Source organism: Haliotis asinina, chromosome 7 (genome assembly GCF_037392515.1).
Source record: "Haliotis asinina isolate JCU_RB_2024 chromosome 7, JCU_Hal_asi_v2, whole genome shotgun sequence".
NCBI classification, from domain to species: domain Eukaryota; kingdom Metazoa; phylum Mollusca; class Gastropoda; order Lepetellida; family Haliotidae; genus Haliotis; species Haliotis asinina.
The window spans coordinates 46,132,403-46,155,736 of record NC_090286.1 but is presented as its reverse complement, the minus strand read 5'-3'; the positions used below and the strand labels follow the sequence as shown (position 1 = coordinate 46,155,736).

The 23,334-nt window shown below is 39.3% G+C and overlaps 2 protein-coding genes across 4 annotated transcripts in view; both read left to right on the top strand.

Moving 5' to 3' along the window:
• The window catches only part of LOC137290837 (uncharacterized), a 206,446-nt gene that overhangs the window by 116,825 nt on the left and 66,287 nt on the right, over nt 1–23,334 (top strand). For all 3 annotated transcript variants that reach the window (XM_067821983.1, XM_067821984.1, XM_067821982.1), the window contains 19 exons: nt 330–534; nt 948–1,076; nt 1,551–1,628; nt 2,077–2,238; nt 2,724–2,828; nt 3,447–3,542; nt 4,096–4,218; nt 4,968–5,114; nt 5,275–5,337; nt 5,494–5,585; nt 6,709–6,823; nt 7,789–7,963; nt 8,345–8,502; nt 9,069–9,229; nt 9,474–9,612; nt 10,143–10,333; nt 10,918–11,077; nt 11,450–11,533; nt 21,288–21,509. In XM_067821983.1, coding sequence (XP_067678084.1) covers nt 330–534; nt 948–1,076; nt 1,551–1,628; nt 2,077–2,238; nt 2,724–2,828; nt 3,447–3,542; nt 4,096–4,218; nt 4,968–5,114; nt 5,275–5,337; nt 5,494–5,585; nt 6,709–6,823; nt 7,789–7,963; nt 8,345–8,502; nt 9,069–9,229; nt 9,474–9,612; nt 10,143–10,333; nt 10,918–11,077; nt 11,450–11,533; nt 21,288–21,509 — 2,605 coding nt within the window. The remainder of the gene's footprint in view (nt 1–329; nt 535–947; nt 1,077–1,550; nt 1,629–2,076; nt 2,239–2,723; nt 2,829–3,446; nt 3,543–4,095; nt 4,219–4,967; nt 5,115–5,274; nt 5,338–5,493; nt 5,586–6,708; nt 6,824–7,788; nt 7,964–8,344; nt 8,503–9,068; nt 9,230–9,473; nt 9,613–10,142; nt 10,334–10,917; nt 11,078–11,449; nt 11,534–21,287; nt 21,510–23,334) is intronic.
• Nucleotides 16,917–18,681, top strand: LOC137290840 (uncharacterized). Its single transcript, XM_067821988.1, has 2 exons — nt 16,917–17,349; nt 17,618–18,681. Exons 1-2 carry the CDS (start codon nt 17,221–17,223, stop codon nt 17,942–17,944), a joined length of 456 nt encoding a protein of 151 aa, XP_067678089.1. The 5' UTR covers nt 16,917–17,220; the 3' UTR covers nt 17,945–18,681.

The following is a 23,334-nucleotide window of genomic DNA, read 5'->3' as shown; positions in this document are numbered from 1 at the left end:
GTTATCTAGCATACTTTCTTTACCACGAAGGGGCCATGCAGGTATTAACAGACAAAAGTCTGAAGACCTCATGTATACTGAACAATAAAAGAAAAGCAACACTCTACGATTTTAAATAGAAGGCATAAACATGAATGCTTACTTTTATGAGATTTTATTTTTTTGAAACTTTTTCTGTTCAGTGTATTTTCAGCATCTAACCTGTACATCATTAAAATTGAGATTTTTTATGGTTGCCCATCAGTGTTGCATTGTTATGGGAATGAGTATTTTCACTCCTGGTATCTGTAACACATTACACATAACCTCTTGTCGCTCTGACCCTGCAGGGTATCGGACTTACAGACGCGCGTGTCACAACTACGTACACAGCTATACAGCAACGTGGTGCAGCGATTGCTGTCCAGGTCCTACGTGGAGGAGGGCCGCACTATCACCAAGAGGAAGGAGGTCATCACTGAGGTCCGGATGGTGGACACTAACCCTGCCTTTAAACACTTACAGGACTGTCTTGACTGGATCGAGGAGAAGCAGGTGTGTGGTCATCAAGGTCAAGGTCACTTTGTTGAAGTTTGTGAATCTAGCCAGGATATATGTATCTGATTTAGTGACCTTGTGTACTTTAGCTGTCATGAATTTATTGTTTAATGCCACACTCTACTGTAATTAACTGATCTTGGACCAAGACTTTCCAGGGCCTAGATTTTCAAAGCTCTCTTAATGCTAAAACAGCCATAAAAGCCATGTGTTATCTTATAACTATCTTCAAAGGCCCAGTCATTGAAGTGATGAGTATTGATTCATGAGATATGAGATGTATTGACAAACATGCAACCACATAGTCGGTTGGAGCCCATTTCTGGTGTCCCCTGAAATACTCTTGTAATATTACCAAGAATGTTGTATTACCATACTCTCTCATTCACGTTTATATGACCCTGTTTCAGCAATCCCTCGAGTCAGCTGAGTACCACAATGAACTGTCCCGTATCCAGACCCTCCTCCAGGCCCACCAACGGGTCCACCAGGAGATCCTTAACTTCCGGGCCCAGATTGACAAGTGTATAGCCGACCGGGTAGGTTCTACAAATTTGGTCATTTCAGAACGACTATGATCTTCACTTTGCAGCATTACAGTTATATAGCCGAAACCTGTAAATATATAAGCTGAGCAGACTGGTGGTTAATATCATGAGCATTGCCATAGGTTCATGACATTATATGTGACCAATGGCACACATAGTGTATATCCTGTCTCCATGTAGACATGCAAAGGCATTGAGTACGAAGTACTTGCTCTAACCGGGAATCAGTAGAGGAGTTCAGCATTAAAGTTGTATGCTGAATCGGTTTAGATTGTTCAAAGTGTTCTGGAGGTGCTTCAGTCAAGTTTTCTTTTCAATATTGATTTATCATTTGAGTACCTCTTGAAAATGTGCAGTTGGTTCTTGCCAAGGTTATTAAAGGAATAGTACTTGTTCCAGTCATAGCAGGGTATGGCTTACTTATATGATCTGAATATTGCTGATGCCAGCCAATTTTGTTTTCAGCGAAGTCTTTCATCTGAAGAACAAAAGCTTTACACCCAGAATCTTTCCAAAGCTGAAGTGGCTTATTCCCTCTTAACAGTAGGTGCCTTGTATGTTCTTTCATCGGTTCTTGTATGTTCTTTCTTTCTTTCTGAAATACTTTCATCAGTTTTCAGAGAAACATGATATGAACTTTACCAAAAATATGTCAGTGTTTGGTTTATGTCTGTAGAACATGTCCGTACACCATCAGAAGTGCCTGTAAAATATGTCAGTGTTTGGTTTATGTCTGTAGAATGCGTCCATACACCATCAGAAGTGCCTGTAAAATATGTCAGTGTTTGGTTTATGTCTGTAGAACACATCCGTACACCATGAGAAATGCCTGTAAAATGTGTCAGTATTTGGTTTATATCTGTAGAACACGTTCATACACCATGAGAAGTGCCTCTAAAATATGTCAGTATTTGGTTTATATCTGTAGAACACGTCCATACACCATCAGGTGTGCCTGTAAAATATGTCAGTATTTGGTTTATATCTGTAGAACACGTCCGTACGCCGTCAGAAGTGCCTGGAATCACTACACGACTTCATCCAGTTGGCCACCGCAGAGTTGGTGTGGCTCGGACAGAAGGAGGGTGAGGAGACGACCAGAGACTGGGGCAATCGCAACATCAACATCGGGGAAGTCGAAGAACAACACAGGGTAGGTTCAAGATTAGTTCTCCTCAGTAGATGACAGTCTCATGAGTGGAGTTACCTCCCTTAATGTGCTGATCTCAGTTTCAGACTTTGATAATTGTACATGGAGTGTCAGCACAGTGCTATAAAAGTAATAGTAACATTTCATCCAACAACTTCAAGCATCCCAGGCAGTTTTCATGCAACATTCAGGAAAGAGTTTATACATATTTTAAGTAGTGTGCGATTATCTGTTATAACTTATTACAACAAAAGTGTGATTAGTTTACAAATTTGAGAGATGTATCTAAACTATATATCGTCTGAATATATTCAACATGGTCACTCATGGTGGACAAACATTGATGTCAGAAAAATTCATGCTTGTGTGGACAGTGTAAATTGGATAATTTCTCCAGCGTACATATTCAGGGCATGTGGAAGTCTTCTTAGACTGTAGTATTCTAGCAGATGATGAAAATCTGGAATATGTGATGTTCGTGTTTACAGGGCCTGGTGAGACAACTCGAGTCCCGCGAGTCCCAGTTCAATGCTGTGCAGGAGCGAGGGGGTGCTATGATTCTAGACAGACATCCTGCAGCTAAGACTGTTGAGGTGACAATTATTTGTTTATTAAACTCTGTATTCCTGCTTCGTAATGTTAACTTTTCAATAGTTGAGTAATTCGTATATATCTTTGGGGTACAATGAAACAAAATCAAACTAACTGACCTTGATAAACTAATTGTCATATTTCATAATGTCAGTAGTTTTGTTTCTTTTCTGCAGTCAGTTATTTCTTGCTTTTTACAGATGTTTATGTGAAAGCACTATTTGGGAACTAATAAACATCTAATTTGTAATAAAAGAACACAACTAGTTTTGAATGGTAATGTGTTGTGTTCCCTTGACTGTGTATTTACTTTGCAGTGGGATAGTCTAATGGTTAAAGCATTTGCTCATCATGTTGAAGACCTGGGTTCGATTCCCCACATGGGTACAATGTGTGAAGCCCATTCCTTATGTCCTTTGCTGCGATATTGCTGGAGTATTGCTAAAAGCAGTGTAAAACCACTCACTCACTCAGTCACTCACTCACTCACCGGATTGGTAAGCGTAAGTTGTGTGTGTTGTGTTAATGTTTTAAGCAGACGTGTTGTATAATGTTCCTTTTACTTGTGACAATGTTTCTCATTAGAACCAGGTGACATGTTTTAAGTATCCATGTTGCAGGCATACATGGCAACGTTGCAGTCTCAGTGGTCCTGGCTGTTGGAGTTGACGGCATGCCTGGAGCAGCACCTCAAACACACTACGGCACATCAACAGGTACAACATCACATGTTACCTGTGGCACCGTGATGTCATGATGTCCAGACACATTCTGAACATTGAGCATAGTCCCCTTTTAAGTGTATAAAAAAGCTCCAGTTCTCTTGTCTGTCAATTCAAAAGATTTTTGTTTGTTTTGAAAACTCCAAATCATATTTGTCATTCAAGGCCCACCAACTGTAAACTCTTGACTATATGATAGAGCTAGTATATTTCAAGTTATACACAAAAATATCTGTCAGTTGATATTTATTTAGGAATTATTAACTTTGTTAATCCTTTGAATCGATTTGTGAGTGTTAAAGGAAGGATTACCTATCCATCAAGGTCTTACTTAAGATAACAAAAAAGCAAATAGGACAAATATGTCCATGACATTCCTTGTCCAGAGCACTATTGACTGGCACATTTTCAGGGTTAAACATAAAGATATACTGAATACATTATGAGACCCGTGAAGGTCCAGGGTACAATAGGCCTTCTAAGCTAAAAACTGAACTTACTCACTCACTAATACATTATGAGCAAATCCTGCTATTGTATCTCCCAGTTTTTCGAGGAGGGGCAAGAGTGTGAGCAGTGGATGATGCGTCAGACGGAACATCTACAGAAGCGATACGCACGGAACATGCTCCCAGGAGAGGAGGCAGAACATCTGCTTCGAGAGCTGGAGGTATGTACATGACATGTGTTCTGATGTGGTATGAAAGTCTTCATATTAGTAGGAAGTGGTTTAAGCAGTAGCAGTCATCTTGGCGACCTAGCGAAAGCTCCTCAGTATGCAAGTTGTAATGATGTCTTCATATTAGAAGGAAGTGCATGAACAGGAACTCATCTTGGCAAAGTAGTGAAAGTTCCTCAGTATGCAAGTAGTTCATTGATATGGTACTGTAACATGGAATCTGTGGAAAATCTTACTTCCTTTAGGACTATTCCTGTACTGTAAAGGGTTTGGTTTTTCTTGACGGAAAAATAATATAGTTCAGGGACAGTGAGTCAGACCAGCTGCCTTCAGCAAGGTGTGGAGATACAGGTGTTACTCAGTGTTCTATGAAATAAACTCTCAACACTGACTAATCTATTTCCACTTTAATTCTGTTTGCATAAATGCATACAGTTGGAACTCTATTCGCAACAATCTAGTTCTATTGTGATTACAACCAAAAACTATCAATAGGTTTTGCAAATGCATCCTATCAACTGGCGAGTCATAATCAAATATAATGATAGGCCGTCATTAAGAACCTCTCGTCAGTCTAACACAATGTTTTAGCAGGGGTCGTTACAATACTGTTCAAAACTGTTATTGGGGAAACCTTGTGCAGGCTCAACTCCAGAAACAAAACGTACATGAATATTCTACGGTCAACGCAGTTCCTTCTCCTGAACAATAGGAGTTGATCACCTGTTTTTTCCTTGCAGGAGATGCAGGACCGGCTCCATGACTATGAGCGCCACATCTCATCACTGATGGTACGTAGTCGTGAAGTAGTCCCCCTTCTACAGAGGAACCGCCCTGTGTTCAACCCGGTCCGCATCCGATCAATCTGCACGTACCACCAAGAAGAGGTGAGCTTTCTAAAACCATGTCTTAATCAAAACTAATGCATTTGACAGTACTTATTCATTCTTCATATTTGACATATAATATTATTGTGCATTATGTTTGCCTGTACAGATACATGTCACTTGGGTGAGGCATTAAGTTTACATTACTCATCTATTGCAGCTGAGTTTCCAGAAGGGAGAAGAGTGTGTTTTATTGAACAATTCCGATCCTCTGAAATGGAAGGTAATTAGTCTTTAATTGACAATAAACACAGTACAGCTAAAATATCCATTCCATTGTTACTGTCTTCATGGAAATGAAAATATCAGTGGAAAATATCAATAATATGTCTATGTAACTGATGTATTAGGTTGTAATATGTGTCCTCCCCTACTCCAGGTACGGACAGCTGTAGGGAAAGAATCAACGGTGCCATCAGTGTGCTTCATTATCCCACCACCCAACCAAGAAGCATTGGACTATGCAAACAGGTATGACATGTTACACAGTAGACTAACATCTAGTGATGACATCATCACATTTTACAGAAAAACTTGGAACCCATGAAGGTCCTGGGGTAGAATAGGCCTTCAACAACCCATGCTTGCCATAAAAGGCAACTACGCTTGTTGTAAGAGGCGACTAACGGGATTGAATGGCCAGGCTTGCTGACTTGGTTGACACATGTCATCGGTTTCCATTTGTGCAGATCAATGCTCATGGTGTTGATCACTTGATTGTCTGGTCCAGACTCGATTATTTAGAGACCGCTGCTATATAGCTGGAATAATGCTGAGTGTAGCGTAAAACTAAACTAAACTCACTCACTCGCAGAAAAACATGGTACCAAAATTAAAATCGTAAAATATAATTAAAAGGAGCCCAGAGACACATTATTACTGTGGCAATCTAGACTTTCCACATATTATACGTTATGATGTTAGCATTTCATGTAATACAATACAAGGCTTTTCGTCATTAAAAAAAAGTAGAGGATACCACAAGCCACAAGCCAGTGCCAATGCTTTTGAGAAAAAAGTAATATATACCCATGCAGATGAAAGATTTCCAAAGGAATGGAATAAATTGTCAGACTTTCACTTCATTTCTCTTCATCGTCTGTTTCCTTCCTCGTCTTCATCATTTACATTTTATCAATCTTGTAAATCCAATATCCCCTGTCTTTTTAATGATATATTTCAGTTGAATGAAACAATTGGCGCAAAGTCAATTTGGATAATGTATGACATTGACTAGAGCTACTAGAATTAAGATGGAAATATCAGGAAGTGTATTCCTTGAACCAGTCAGATTCTTCCTCTTGTTGTAGGTGATAGTTATTGATGCTCACACCTGTTTAGATGCAGGTTAGAATAAGAGGAAGAGGAAACTATCGGGATCGGGTGGTTAGGTTCGCTGAGTTGGTTGAATCATGTCATCAGTTACCATTTGCGTAGATTGATGATGATGCTTTTGATATCACAGGATTATCTGGTCCAAACTTGATTATTTACAGGCTGCTGAAGCCATATAGCTGAAATATTGCTGAGTGTGGGGTAAAACTAAACTGACTTCACTAACTACTGAATGTTGCCATGATATGACTATTCACAGGTTGAAGTCGCAGCTAGAGAAGCTGTTGTCATTGTGTCTCACCCAGCAGCGCAACATGAGGAAGGGAATGGTGCTCGCCACGATAGAGATTGTCAAGGGATGGGACCTCAAACAGGTAACTTGGTGCTCACCACGATAGAGATCTTCTAGGGAACGGAACTCAAACAGGTAACTTTGTGCTCACCACGATAGAGATCGTCAAGGGATGGGACCTCAAACAGGTGACTTGGTGCTAACCACGATAGAAATCATCAAGGGATGGGACCTCAAACAGGTGACTTGGTGCTAACCACGATAGAAATCATCAAGGGATGGGACCTCAAACAGGTGACTTGGTGCTCACCACGATAGAAATCATCAAGGGATGGGACCTCAAACAGGTGACTTGGTGCTCACCACGATAGAAATCATCAAGGGATGGGACCTCAAACAGGTGACTTGGTGCTCACCACGATAGAAATCATCAAGGGATGGGACCTCAAACAGGTGACTTGGCGCACATACTGTAGCCCCATGATGATTCTTGCTTACAATTTGTCTGCAGTAGCCTCTGGATAATCGGGAAGGCCTAGGATTGATTTCCCACATGGGTACAATGTGTGAAGCCCGTTTTTGGTATTTTTGATAATGCTGGAATATTTCTAGAAGCAGCATGAAACTAAACTCGCATTCACACAACAACCTCTGCTTATAATGTGTGATTGAATAGATTGGGTTGTCAAGCTTGTCAGAATTACGATTCCTGCTAATATGTTTTGTTTTGTAACTTATATGACAGAAGGATTTACTTAGACACAAATGGAAAAATTTAAGTTTTTATTGAAAGCATAGTTCCTTCACTCGATTTTACAGAAGGCCGTCTGTTCATGTCATCAAGGTTCGATTATTGTGATTCATCTTGAGGTCATTCAGCAGTCTATACCTTTATGCATTACACAAGAAGAGCATAAGTGTAACACCATATCAATGAAAACATAATACTTCTTTTGACTCTTTTTCATGACAGTAAACGTATATGCAGAAGGTAGTATTTCATTAATGGAGACTGAATAATTTTACCAAACCTTGATGCTGTTCCAGTTCCGTGCCCTTGACCCTTCCCAACGTGTAGCCATATGGCAGGCACTGAAACAGGATGCGGAGAAGCTCTTGGCCGAGTGTGGAGAATCTGATCCTCAGATGGTCAAACTGCGACGCGACCTCCAGGAGTGTAACCAGATCTTCCTCAACCTCTCATCTCAGGCAGCAGCAGATGGTAGGTTGACAAGTTGTACTTCAATGACCAAATGTCCAGGCTGGAAGCAGTTTTTGCAACATGCTTTGATTGTATGAGGCAACCTGATGGTTCAATGGCCAGTGACTTGCTAGTGTGTCAAGGTACCCTATGGTATTAAACTCTAAACATCAATCACTGGATTGTCTGGCCCTGACTTGATTATTTACAGACTGTCAAAGTTATGGGTTTGCTCAGTGGAATAAATGAGTGCCTTGCTGGTTGAGGTTCTCTTCTACACCAATTACCTAACTTCTGTCACTTGTGAACAGTACTCACTGTGGACCTTATCATCACTCAGCAATAGGCCTGCAGTGTGAAACTTCATCCTTGGTTCTGCATCAAAATTGTTCTATTCTGCAGAGTCCAAGTTGAGTCAGTCGGCGTCCCAGAGCTTCCTGCAGCAGCTCGAGCAGGTCAACCGCAACCTGGGTCAGTGTGACCAGCAACTATCCACTCTACTCAACAAGCCTATCCACAACAACACTGACGCTGTTCACAGATCTCTTACTTCACATCAGGTAAACAATGCTTGTCATGTGTATGAATAATAGGATGAAAACATCAGGAAAACAGTCTCAGGGGCATAAATACCATTTCAAAGAGAAACCCGGACATAAATATGATTATTGCTAGAATGGTTGGGCAAGCCCTCAATTCTATCTGAATATAAAGCTTTGCAAATCTTTTGGGCTTAGACAAAGAGATTTACATGATACGCACGTGAGTCTGTGCTGATGTTAGTGATTTTGTCTTGTATGGTCGCCATCTTTCTGTCACACCCGTCTGCTATCTGTTAATGTTTTCTGAGGTTAATTGTAAACATTTTATTCCTAGTCTGACATGGGAGGTGTGCATGTTTCTATACTCATGCCTCAAAATAAATCATTTGTCTAAATCAGAAACAGAATGGCATCATTAAAAGTGAACAAAGGGAGTTAACTCATTTTGGCTATGTCAGCAATGGAATTTTCCTTCACATAATGAGAAAGCTACACAAAACATATTTCATGATTGGAGGCCTCTAAGCTAACTTAGTGACTACTGCCTTGGGTGCCACACACCTACACATTTATTGGTGTTGCAGGAATTTGACAGAGAACTACAGAGCCATGAACGGGATGTTGATCGTTTGCAGCAGTCATACCAGAACATCTCTCCAAAAACATCCCAGATTGAATCCCGCCTCAATCTTGTGGTCCAGAAGTGTGACCAGCTTAAAGCAATTTCACAGATATATGTAGATAGGTGAGAGAACCAAATATTTCAAGGTTGTGACAAAGATGATACATACTGTTGGTATATGATTTGACTTGGAGTAGCAAGTTGCTCTGATTGTGAACTACATTCTGCTCACAGTATTAGGAGATGAAATCGTAATTTTTTCTTTATATGCGTTATTTAGCTAAAATGTTACAGTTCTTGGAGTCCAAACGCCTGATGTCTTGTTAACTTCATAGTTTTCATTTCATGTTCATTTGTCTCCTGCTAGAATGAAGAGCGCCATGCTTGTGGTTTCGAGTCTGGATGAAGTAAAGCAGCTAGTGTCGGACTACGAGATTACGCTGGCCTCACACGACAACATGACCTCTGACATGCAGGGTCTTCGCAATACGAAAGAGGAACTGGTGGTATGTTAAAAGTTAAAACAATACTGCAAGCATTGATGCTATTAAATCAAAGGGGTTGCCACAACAGGACCTTATTGACATCGGTAAAATATCGTTGTTGTAGACAGCAGACACTGTGAAAGGTGATGATCTGTGAAAATAACTGATTTTCACTTCAGCTGTTACTAGTTACAAGTACACTTAAATTTTGGTCTCATTCCAAAGAGTGCAATGAAAAATGTAGCAAAGCTTTTTTTCCAAGTAATTACACTTTCCATAGCTTTACAATGTCCTTGGTGCTTGCTGCTGTTTATATTTGTTTTTAAGGGTCCCTTAAATACTTGGTTCTTTACAATAGATTGTAAAAAGAAGGAAGAATAAAATTGAAGGATTCCTTGAAGGTTATCCTTTGTTTCAAACACTGCAATCAGTTTTCTTTGCTGTTTACATTTCCACATTCAAATTTCCTGACAAAAATATCCACCTCAACGTTCTAAAGTCCTTTTCACCACAGATGTGTTTACACTTCCACATCCATGCTTTCTCTCCAGGATCTGCAGTCTTCTATCCAGACCAAACAACCTCATGTTGACTCCCTGAAACGTGAGGTGGTGAAGCTGCGTTCCCTGACTGAGCACAGCCGCCCAGGTGTGATGCAGCACCATGACGTGGAGTCCATGGAGAAGGATGTGGATGAGGTCACTGGGCGCTGGGACAATGTCTGTATACAAGTGGTGGAGAGGTGAGATGCTGTATACTGACTCATGGTGTATGGAAATATACTTTTGTTTCTGTGTTGTTGGTGACAAAATGACTTGGTAATGAGACCAGTGACATTTCATTGAAAGATTCTTTCTTGTATATATAGTTCTACATGCTCAAGGGGGCGATGGGGTAGCCTAGTGGTTAAAGCTTCCGCTCGTCATGCTGATAACTGGGGTTTGATTCCCCACATGGGTACAATGTGTGAAGTCACATTTCTGGTGTCCCCTGCTGTGATATTGTTGGTATATTGCTAAAAGCACAGTAAAGCCAAACTCATTCACTCACTGGACATGCTTTAGATTTACAAATCTTGGTATAAATATCATCACATTAGATTTAATGGCGACAAAATAGACCGATCACATGGTCAAACTCACCGTCTTGGTTGACAACATGTCATCCTACCTCAATGACAGTCTGATCAGATGTCTGGATTATTGGAGAGTGTGAAGTTAACTACTACCAATTGATCTGAATGTCCAGTAATGTGTCTGTGGATATATAAGATTGAGAAATACAACCAAAGTAAGGAAGTGTTCTAGACAATGCTGTATGTTCCAGACTAAGGAGTCTGGACACGTCCTCAGACCTGGCCTCACTGTACCACAATGGGCTGACCGGGGAGCAGCAATGGGTCGGCCAGATGCAGACCAAGATTGAGTCACAGCCCCTTCTATCAGACAACGTCGACCATGTCAAGCAACAGCTGGAACCTACCATGGTGAGTCTCCTGTCTGTAGACTCTCTTTTTTAAAACCCAGGAACATACTTGAGTGTTTACAGACCAGTATCATATAGCTGGTGTATTGATGAGTATGGTATTATCTAACTAAAAAACATACATTGTCCAGAATTTTTTAATGGAATGGAAATAATGGGTGGGTTTGAATCCTAGATTTTTTCTTCAATTTATTTCTTAGATCACAAGCACCATACATGTCCTGAAAGAAGAAAGTATCTCAACCCTGCATTTTTTATGTTTTTTTCTGCCACAAACTGAGATTAAAATAAAACTAAGTTACTATTGAAAGCGGCGACAGCTCAACTCTCTGAGATAAAGATATTCTTATGCCTTATTCATGTTATATATCAGGCTATTTACAACTCACTTGGGGAACGCCGCCACCAGATCGAGGCTGTGAACCGTCATGGCGGACAGTACATCCGAGAAGCAAAGGTACTGTGCCACTCTCTGTTTCCACAACTACTCTTTATAGTTGTGTCTGCTGCCTGTTCGTTGCACAGTATGGACGCCACGAGATAACAGTCAAAATAAGTTAGAACAGATAAGTGTGTCAAAACAATAAAGAAAATACCTTTGGATTTGAGTTTTGCAGATGATGCATGATTAGAGAATTGTTCACTAAACGTTTAGTATACTGATGATTATTATGAATGGTATTTCCTTCGCACGTCCATACCAAGCATGAACTGACCAGCTGATGTGTGAGAATGGAAGCGTGAATGAAGGTATGAATGAGAACACTCATCTCATTGTTTCTTTCAGAAGACTTGATTAACTCTCACATTGTTTGGCATGTGTAGCTAGCATGTACATGCACCCTGACTCCCGGCACTGCAGGTTTCTCTATAACCCTGCATGGAGCTGTTCGTCTGCCTACAGCATGTGCAGCCCTCTTCGTCCATCGTCCAGCCTGCCGCCGTCATCACCACTGTTTGTTGTGTCTTTCATGCACAATGGAATGTAGTTTTGTGTAGTGTTGTGTAGTGTTGTGTTGTGTAGTACAGTTCTGTAGCTGCCTATGTTTTTTTCCAGTGCTTGTCATGTGTCATCAAAGAATTCTTAAGTTCTCAAAAACATAAACTATTTTATCTGAAAAAGTAAAAAAGTTAAGAATCTACTCATGACAGAATCAAATATTAACATTTTCATAATTTTTCTGACGGGATTTAAATGTATGGTAACTATGAAAATAATTAAAGGCTTGTTGCAATGCTTGTCAATATCATCACAATAAACATTAATTTCAGAGGAGTGGTTCTTGTATTTTTTGTCAATTTCATCCATCTTGAAGCTCCATACTTATCGTATGTCAACACCATCATGCCCTACCTCCATCAAACAACATGCCATCATCCCTCAATGATTAAAAGATTTGCACAATGATTCTGTTACAGATTGTTTTTCATTTTCCCCTGTTCCTTCCTCCCTTGGCTCAATAACACTACTACAGAGTATACCCGCCTTCTCTCTATCCTCCCCTTTCGTTTTCAAGTACTTCGGTACTGGGGACTATCTCTAATCACTCAAGTATGAAGAAGCTACGATTACGGACGCTAACATCGGATACTGCGATTCATTTAATTCAGGTTGTATTATACATTGTGTATATCTGCAGTATATACATATACACAAAATACTTACACCAGAGCTCAAGGGTAGACACCGTAGGCCTGTTCAACTAGTCTGCAGGTCTAGTCTTTCGGACTAGTGGTCATGGGAAATAAGTGAATTTCAGGATGAAACAACTTATTCAAGAATGTTGCTGGTCTCAGACTTAAGGACAAGTGGCTGTGTCTATCCCTAGAGCTTTCACTGCTCCTAATGACTGGAGCTTTCTTATATCCTTTTCAAAATATATGCGCCAGCAAAGTTATATGTATACATATATAATGCGAACTTGGTGCGCTGCAGATTTCCGTCGACTTGAGTGTTTAGGGACAATCCGTCGTTACCCTTTTTTGGGAGTTTTTACCCTTTTTCCGATACCGTCCGGCTTGTTTTGTTTTAGTTCCAGCTCCAGTTTTTTCAGTTTGCTGCTTGCCGACACAGCTTGCAACAATTGGTTACTATTGTTTGTTGTGACTTACAATGCACTGCTGCTCATGCACATGGCTTGTCCAACCTTTCCGCAATGAATGTCAGCTAGACGTTTGACCTTGAGCCACCAGTAAGTAATATACAAATGGTGACCATGGCTCCTTAATGGAAAGTTTATTTGGACGTAACATTTTCCAAAACTTTGACATCTGCTGCAGTGTTTTCGTTTGCTTTTGTTTTTTTAGAAATTTTTAAAGTAGGTGCTTAATAAGTAGCATGAGCTAGTTAAGCGCTTTGAATAACTTTTTTATATGATCAGATTGGTAAAGATTTTTAGTTGGTGTGAATTTGATGTCTTGTCTCCAAGTTTGAGGTGAGACATTTTAAGAACTTTCCATTCAGTGAGCTTCTAGCCACTGTCAAAAATGTAATCTTTAGATTAGACGAGATATATAAGATCTATATCAGTAATGGTAAAAGAAATTATCCCTGATTTTATATGTACTGAATATATTGTTCTGTAAATTGTTGCTTTGTTAAGTACAAAGATCTTGGAATGATGCTTGCTTCTCTTCTTTTGATTTTCATTGTTAGAGCTTGTGCATTTAGATGATTTCAGAGGGTGTTGGTTAACCATGCATGATTGATAGATGCTTCAGTTTCACATGCCATTTGACAACAACATTAATCATTTTAAAAATCCTGAAAATCTGTTTGTCAGATGGTGAAATGAAGCATTCCTATATAATCGGAATAGTTCATGGATGGTAATTGATTTCAAGAAATACAAGTTTTTAAATGTGCTCAACATTAATCTTTGGTGAAAACATTTAATACATTTTAATTTTAATACTAATTTGATATAAAAGACATTTAAGCTCCAGAAATATTGAAAATCACCTATGAATTTATTCTTTATGGTTGGAACTGATTTCATACAAGTGTTTATTGACAAAGTGAAATCTGTTGCCGTAGTTTGCATGTAGTTTGCGTATAGACTATGTAGACTGCATGTAGATTGCATATAGACTATGTAGATTGCATGTAGATTGCATGGCCATGCTGTTGTATAGGGCAAATTACATTAACCAAACTAATCTAATCCCGGCTGACTCGCACAGCTTCAGCTGATGGCTAACATCTGTCATCAACACTTATGTCAGTTCATTGTTAACCTGCAAGACAGAAGAATCATCACTTTTGTTTACCTCATTTGCATTTCATTTGTGAACTTGTGTGTGAGAGATGTGTCTGTTATCTGTACAATTTGAATCTTTTGGATGATAATGTTGCACAGCACTTGTCAATGATGCACAAAATATTCAAATATTACCGTTATGTGGTGTAAAAGATATGTTTACTAGAAAAACCTCCCACATAACGCTGACAAAACATATAAAGTGAGATTCTGTCCAAAGCTCTATAAACAGAACTAGATCATATGACAACTTATCATTGACATCAGTGACTTACAAAAATGGAGGTCTCCAGTGATGGGTTTGAATCCCATTTTGCTCTGATCTTTTATGCTCCACATCACCATGCTGATTTATTTCACTAAAGGGTCTAAATGTCGAAAACCAGCGCCACATGCAGCTTTCCTCTCGCAAAGTTTGACACAGCTAAGTCACAAGCAGTTAATGACTTCAGTGTATGGAGTCTTGAGGAAGCTGATTCATTGTATGACAAGGGAGAGACATTACATCAACCTGTATCCTGTTCAGTTTTGACAAAGTAGCTTGAAATTTTTTATGAAAAAGATCCAAGTCATTAAAATCTATTCATGCGTCAGTTCATTATAAAATACCTTGTCTAATCATAGAATTGTAGCACTTAGTGATTAATTAATTCCAACCTTACATAGAGTAGAAGACTCATTGTAGAGCGCATGCTTCTCTGTAGACTCTGAAACTGTCTATCAACGAGGAACAGCCCCTGCCCTTCATCATACTAGAAATCAAGACATGTAGCTGTATGTAGAGCCCATGGGTTTGTTGCAACAGTATGGTCCATAACCCTATAAGAAACAACCTTGAATCAGCCATTGTGTCCCTATAGTTGCCGTGTAAATAGTGTTGTGTAACTAGTGTTCTTGAAGTTTCTCACATCCATGTAGCAATTTCACAATGAACAATGACGTTGTAGATGTCATTGAGATCAGGGTGTAGCCTTGTAACTTAAAGCATTCGCTCATCATGCCATAGAGACGTGACACGTGATGGTCCCGGGGTAGAATAGGCCTTCAGCAACCCATGCTTGCCATAAAAGGCCCCTATGCTTGTCGTAAGAGGCGACTAATGGGATCGGGTGGCCAGGCTTACTCATGTTGATCTCTGGATTGTCAGGTCCAGACTCGATTAATTTACAGACCGCTGCCATATGGCTGGAATATTGCTGAGTGCGGCGTAAAACTAAACTCACTCACCCCATAGAGATGTGTTCATTTCCCTATATGGGTATGTGTGAAGCCCATTCTGGTGTTGTTTGCTGTAATATTGCTGGAATATTGCTAAAAATGGTGTAAACCTACTTCATTGTGATCAAAATCCCTAAAGGTACCTGTCACTGTTGTGGTCTGAGTCCTTATAGCTTGCTTGAAGATGTTCCCCACAATCATGTAGCAGTCAACAACAATGGCCAATGACCTTGTAGGTTTTACCACTGAACATAACCCAGTCGACGACTTTGCAGCTTACATGAAGACTTTGTCCACATTCTTTATTGCTTCCACAGCAGTCCATGATTGTCCAGCTATCCTTTTGTCCCTAACCTCTGGCTAATGTGAAAATATTGTTCACAGTCTTTTAACTATCATGATTGTGTGTATTTGACAATATAGCTATAACCATGGACCATGAATTTGCATGTAATGCGAAGACATTGTAAACAGCTTGGCTGTAATTACTTCTAAAATCAGTAGTATAGTTATCATTGCAGTCAGGCACCAAATATGGAGACTTTGTTCACAATGTTTTAGCGCCCACTGTCACCCGTGACTATCGTTTTGGCTTCTGGCAACACAGCTAGTATGATGACAACATTGTAGCTACTAGCTGTAGTTGTGGTCATCTTGTACCTAATGTAAAGAGATGGTTCTGAACCTTTCCCTGTTTAATCTGTGATCATGTAGATGTCATCATAGTCCATGACCATGTAGCTATCATCATGATCCAGCAACATGTAGCTACTGATGTGATCCAGGAACAGGTAGCTACTGATGTGATGCAGGAACATGTAGCTACTGGTGTGATCCAGGAACATGTACCTTCTGGTATTGTCCAGGAACATGTAGCTACTGGTATGGTCCAGAAACATGTAGCTACTGGTGTGGTCCAGGAACAGGTAGCTACTGATGTGATCCAGCAACATGTAGCTACTAGTGTTGTCCAGGAACATTTAGCTACTGGTGTGATCGAGCAAAATATACCTACTGGTGTTGTCCATCATGGGTGCAGTCGAGGAACATGTAATTGCTGATGTGGCCCAGGAACTTGTATCTGTTGGTGTGATTCTGGAACAGGTAGCTACTGGTGTGATCCAGGAACAGGTAGCTACTGGTGTGATCCAGGAACATGTAACTACTGGTGTGATCCAGGGACATGTAGCTACTGGTGTGATCCAGGAACATGTAACTACTGGTGTGATCCAGGGACATGTAGCTGCTGATGTGATCCAGGAACAGGTAGCTACTGGTGTTGTCAAGGAACATGTAGCTACTGGTGTGGTCAAGGAACATGTGCCTATTGGTGTGATCCAGGTACATGTGCCTACTGGTGTGATCCAGGGACATGTAGCTGCTGATGTGATCCAGGAACAGGTAGCTACTGGTGTGGTCAAGGAATATGTAGCTCCTGGTATGGTCCATTAACATGTAGCTAGTGGTATGGTCCAGGAACATGTAGCTACTGGTATGGTCCAGAAACATGTAGCTACTGGTCTGGTCTGGGAACAGGTAGCTACTGATGTGATCCAGCAACATGTAGCTACTAGTGTGGTCCAAGAACATTTAGCTGCTGATGTGCTCCAGGAACGTGTAGCTAGTGGTGTGATCCAGCAAAATATACCTACTGGTGTTGTCCATCATGGGTGCAGTCGAGGAACATGTAATTGCTGATGTGGCCCAGGAACTTGTATCTATTGGTGTGATTCTGGAACAGGTAGCTACTGGTGTGATCCAGGAACAGGTAGCTACTGGTGTGATCCAGGAACATGTAACTACTGGTGTGATCCAGGGACATGTAGCTACTGGTGTGATCCAGGAACATGTAACTACTGGTGTGATCCAGGGACATGTAGCTACTGGTGTGATCCAGGAACATGTAACTACTGGTGTGATCCAGGGACATGTAGCTACTGGTGTGATCCAGGAATGTAACTACTGGTGTGATCCAGGGACATGTAGCTACTGGTGTGATCCAGGAACATGTAACTACTGGTGTGATCCAGGAACATGTAACTACTGGTGTGATCCAGGAACAGGTAGCCACTGGTGTGGTCAAGGAACATGTAGCTACTGGTGTGGTCCAGGTACATGCGCCTACTGGTGTGATCCAGGAACTTGTAGCTACTGATGTGATCCAGGAACAGGTAGCTACTGTTCTGATCCAGGAACATGTACCTTTTGGTATTGTCCAGGAACATGTAGCTACTGGTGTGGTCCAGGAACATGTAGCTACTGGTATGGTCCAGGAACACGTAGCTACTGGTGTGGTCAAGGAACATGTAGCTACTGGTGTGGTCAAGGAACATGTGCCTATTGGTGTGATCCAGGTACATGTGCCTACTGGTGTGATCAAGGACATGTAGCTCCTGGTGTGGTCCAGGAATATGTAGCTGCTGGTGTGATCCAGAGACATGTAGCTACTGGTGTGTTCCAGGAACTTGTAACTGCTCATGTGGTCCAGAAACATGGATGTTATAGTAAGGGGTTATGATCACTTTAGCTGTATAATTGTTTTGTGTAACACAGCCTTGATTTATAGCATTAGACTGAAAACATGAAAATAACCAGCTATTCAGTGAAAACTAAACACTTATAGTCACAGAACAGGATTGAGTGAACTAAGTAAATGTCCAACTTGAATTTCTTAGGGGATGGTAATAATGTTTTCCGTCTTACACTGGGAAATAAATAGTCTGTCTTCAGGTGTTACACTCCCCAAATATGTTTTCTGGACACAAGATTTTCATAAATTTATATGCTGTTAGTGCAAAAATCATTGTCACAATCTTCTTTTTAGGGAAAAAAAAACTCCAAAAAATTTATCCCAGGCCCCCCTCCATTTTGTATTTGGTCCTTATGAGCAAAAGGGTGGTCATTTCGAAAAGGGTTACTGGATGCCTTGAAATGCAGATACATTGAAAATTCTTTCCAGCACCATCAACTGAAGCGTATTATGAGCTACAAAGCCGCACATATTCTACTTATCAAAATAATTCAGAAGTTCAGAAGGTGTTTTGTAACAATTCTGTGATAAGTATTATGATATATAGATATTGTTATCCTTTGAGTGTCAGAAGAAAAAAAGTATGTCATCATTCCAGATAAACTAGCAAGGCTCAGGTTTAACACTTACATTGATTATTTTTCATATTCCAAATAATGAAATCATTGACTCTTACCAGCTTGAGTTTTAGATTGTAATGGCTGTCATTATTGAATGTGTTTCACATCAACAATTTCATATTGACTTTCACAGTCAGTGTGCCTACACAAGTGTCATGTCACATTAGGCAAATATGTCAGATTATATGGGTGTTTTGTTTTCAATGAAATATTTTTACTTAGTTATAATAAAAACAACATCTTACTAAGTAAACATGCTCTGCTTGTGAGTAGGTTAGTGAGTGTTTTACACCAGACTCTGCAGTATGCTGACTATGTGGCTTAGGTCTGTACATACCAAGCGTGGACCACACATTTGATGACATGTGTCAACCAACTCAGCAAGCCTGACCACCTAATCCCATTAGTCGCCTATTATGACAAGCATGGGTTACTGAATATGAATTCTAGCCCAGATCTAGAATCCACAGGTCATTATCTTTATGAAAGAGTAAATGTGAAAACCCTGTTAGAGGATGTAATTGTGATGATTAAGGGACAAGTTTGATTGTTTAATGGTTACAATGTGTGAAGTATGTCTGCATTTACCCACTACATCATCTTCCTGGAATACTGCTGAAAACAGATTGAATATACACAGGAACTTACAAATGTGCAAGAGGTGGGGGGTAGCCCAGTATTTAAAGAGTTAACTTGTCATGCCAAAGACCTGGTTTCGAATCCCGACATGGGTACATTAATGGAAGCCCAACACCTTTGTGCCTCACCGTGATGTTATTGGAATATTGTTAAAAGCGGCATTAAACCATACTTACCATACTGAATGTGTTAGAAAAGCCCTTGACTTTTGTTCCTTGGTGACTTTAGGATCTTGAGTTTGAATAATGATCCATGGTTTGTCTGTACCATTTTCATACAGCTGGGTTGCACTGAAGTGATCATGTATGATGTCATGATAACTGAGAAAAAGTTAAGGAAACATGAACATCCAACACCATACTCAATTGACAACACAGTATTGACAATAATGTTAGTTTTAACTCACTGATTTACAGGACTTTTACTCCATATGAAATGCTTACATTGAAGAAGAGGTAATTGTTATTGCAAAAAGTTTTTGAAAACAAAAACAAATTTATATGTCATGACCATGGATGAACCAGCGTGGAGACAGCGAGTTGTGGACTTGTGTCCGGAAAGCCTGACATTATTTACTTATTTGGAAAAAAACATCAGGATTAATTAACTTTATTAGCGTTGTTTGATGAATGTTTTCAATTAATTTGTCGTTCACTAGCATGTGTGACCTACATCACTGTTTATAACAGCCATTACACTCACCATCAAGTTCATGTCACATGCTTGGCATTTTAGCTGTGAGATTTGGTTCAGGAAGAACATTGTCTATATCATGTACATTTCACAGCCATATATCATTTGTATATCACTGCTCAGTGTTGTTTAACTGCGCATAACACCCCACTGTCATGTAACACATATTCTTTAAACACATATTTTATCAGTACCAAAATTTAATCAATTAATCAATGAAGACAAAAACTGAATTCTTTCAATATTCTGTCTAATATGTCTGCATTTTGTGATATTCAAAATATATTTGAACTAGCATCAAGCAAGCAATTCAGTTTTGAATTCGGATTAATTAAAAATATGTATATTGTATGACAGTGGTGTGTAAAGATCTCAGCAATTGACATCAATCATATATATATGTATACATATCCATATACTGCATATCAGTCACCTGTCACTTGTTAATATTGCTTGTGTATTCATTGCTACATGGCAGGGTTGGTGATACAGCCTGTAGTTGCCACCAATCAAATGACCTGATTGACAGGTTACTGCATGTCATTTGTATATCACAAGTTAATTTGGTGTATATTGCAAATATGAATGTCAGCTGTTCTGTTTTTCTGATTCTGACACTGCTTTTTATTCTGAATGACGTAATTCAATCCAGCCTGGATAGCTGAGAATTTTAGTTTTAAATTTAGAATTTCATAAATTAACATATCGTGTTTCGGCAGCTGACAACTTTTCAACCGGCTATTTGATGCTGAATAAGAAAACAGTTCATAACTGTGTTTGTTAATTCATATTTCTATAGAGGTGTGTTACCACAATTGTATTCAAAATTCTGTTGGTCATTTCCAAATTATTGTTTTTTTTGCAAACAGTTATTCTTAAATTAGTTTATTTTTTTCATCAATAAATAGTTGTATTTATACATCGATGTATTTATGGAATAGTTCTATTTGATATGTTTGCAGCTGTTCATATTTGTTTATACACAAGTTATTCATTGTCAGCCTAATAAAGCATAATATGATTGAATCATGTATTACTTTGCATGGTTTTCTAATTTGTAAATTATTTCATCATAGAATAATCAGACTTGACTGAGCTTTGCTTTTTAACTGTCTATCATCCAGACTTTGTATAGACCTGCTGAATTGTTATTTTTGTGTCATAGAGACGTGTAAATTGAAATGTTAGGAATATGCTTTAAATACACAAAAATCAATAGAAATGCTATAAATTGGACATTATTTATTTCAGATTTATGACAAGCGACTGCGACACTACAGGGAAAGTCTTGAAGAAGTCGACGCGAAGTTGATTGAGACTGTACACAAGAAGGTAAAGACCCAGTCAGGTGCTAAAGCAGTGCAACAGGAACTAGACATGCTGAACAAAGACTACATGGAAATGGTCAAGTGGACGAGTGCCAGGTTAAAGGACATTACAGCCATACTGTCACAAGCCAATATAGACATAAAGGTAAGTCCAAAGCAACCTTGGCGTGGCCCTGTCAGGCAATAGCTGCAGGTTAAAGAAGTAGTTTCACTTTCTAACTGTACGTAGACATTCTTCCACACTGAACATCTCTTCCACCGCAGTTTTGATGCTTAAAGGGGCACTGATGCGGAGCATTTTCCGTGGACTGGTGTAAACTTTTGTTATTGTTTTTCTCCCGTGAGTACCCGGATGATATCCCAGAATTCGTGACTGGTTCGTGACCTCTGCTGCGCAGTCCGTAAGCGCAATTGATAGTTTAATTATAGACATATAAACTGAGGTGAAGTCAATTGTACTTCATTACAAATGTATTATGAAAACAAATGAAACACTTTGAAGGTTAATCATCTGTCAGTGGTAGAAATGGTAAAAAACTATTAGGACGGAAAAAAAACGAAGCCAATGTAAGTCTCTATATTTTGTCTCATAACCCTAATTAGTTTATTGTCATATTTGTATGATTCTGAAAATTAATAAAAGAACACACGATTTGCTTATACTCATAGTAAATTTCTAACATAACAGCAACATTTATACATTGTATAGATTGCCAATGTGGATCCTATTTCACACACATACGCGATCTAGTGTGTGTTTTCTGTCATACAGATTCTGCTGAATGCTACAACAAATAAATTAAAACAAAATGCAAATAATGAACGTAAAACAGACTAATTTTATAGCAACAATGTCAGGCTACTACCTTGTTCAGGAATGTATCCATCAATATCCACGTAAAAGAAATCGTATTCCATTCATCTGCAGCTGGTAAATAATCCTGCTCTGTGTCGCGTGTCTTACAACTGTCTCATTTGCGAAAAAGTAACACATCGTTTCACGTCTTTCGTTGGTGAAAACTAGATAAACCTCTCATTGGTCTCCCAAGATAGCACACCTGGCAACTAATTGTATGATGTCCACTATTCTAAGTAATTTAGTTGACCAATATTGAGCAATCAATCAATCAACGCAAGGGTGGTTAATTCTTTGAAGGGAGGATGTTGTTTTTGCACTCACACTTTACGACAGGGTGTAGTCATCTACACACACTGCCTTTTGACAAATCCGCTAGAAGAACAAAAGTAATTAATCAATCAGTGTGTTATCGGTTAATCCTTTGATCGATGTTTGTTTTTGTAACTCAGGTGATAAACCCTCTTGCATCACTTACATGCACATATTACATAACATACAATACATTTGCCATTACAGACCTTAATTTATAATGTTGAGTATTTACTCCAGACAGGAGAAATGCCAAATGGGAACCTTTGTTGAGTAACCGAAGTGGTGTTGCTACTAATTATACCTGTTATAAATTCATGAATTGACCATCAAGGGAATGATGACAAAAAACACGTGTAGGTTTACAGTTACAGCAAGGAAGATGTAATCTCTGTGTCGCATGCAGCCTGAAAACACTTATGGGCCGAAACTGTTTTGAGGATACCAACGGAATTTCGTTACATAAGGAATACACACAGGCATTTGCTGTGTACTTTGGTAAATAAGTGAAATAAGTTTTTTTCACGTAAGACAATTTTCAGATTTCTCTACCAAAGCCAAGGTGATCGTTTTTTTGTTTACGAATTCAAATAAATCAACTGTGTGTTTTATTATCATAAATAATAAACCATTGTAGCTACCATAGCTACCAAAATTTACGTATGCTATTTGCTATCACAGCTCAACCAACACTCAAAACTACCTAAATATACAGCTTTGCAATCTTCCGTACTGAAACAAATGGCTTGCTACGTGCCTGTAGACATCATATTTTCATGTAACATGATTAAATATCGAGGTT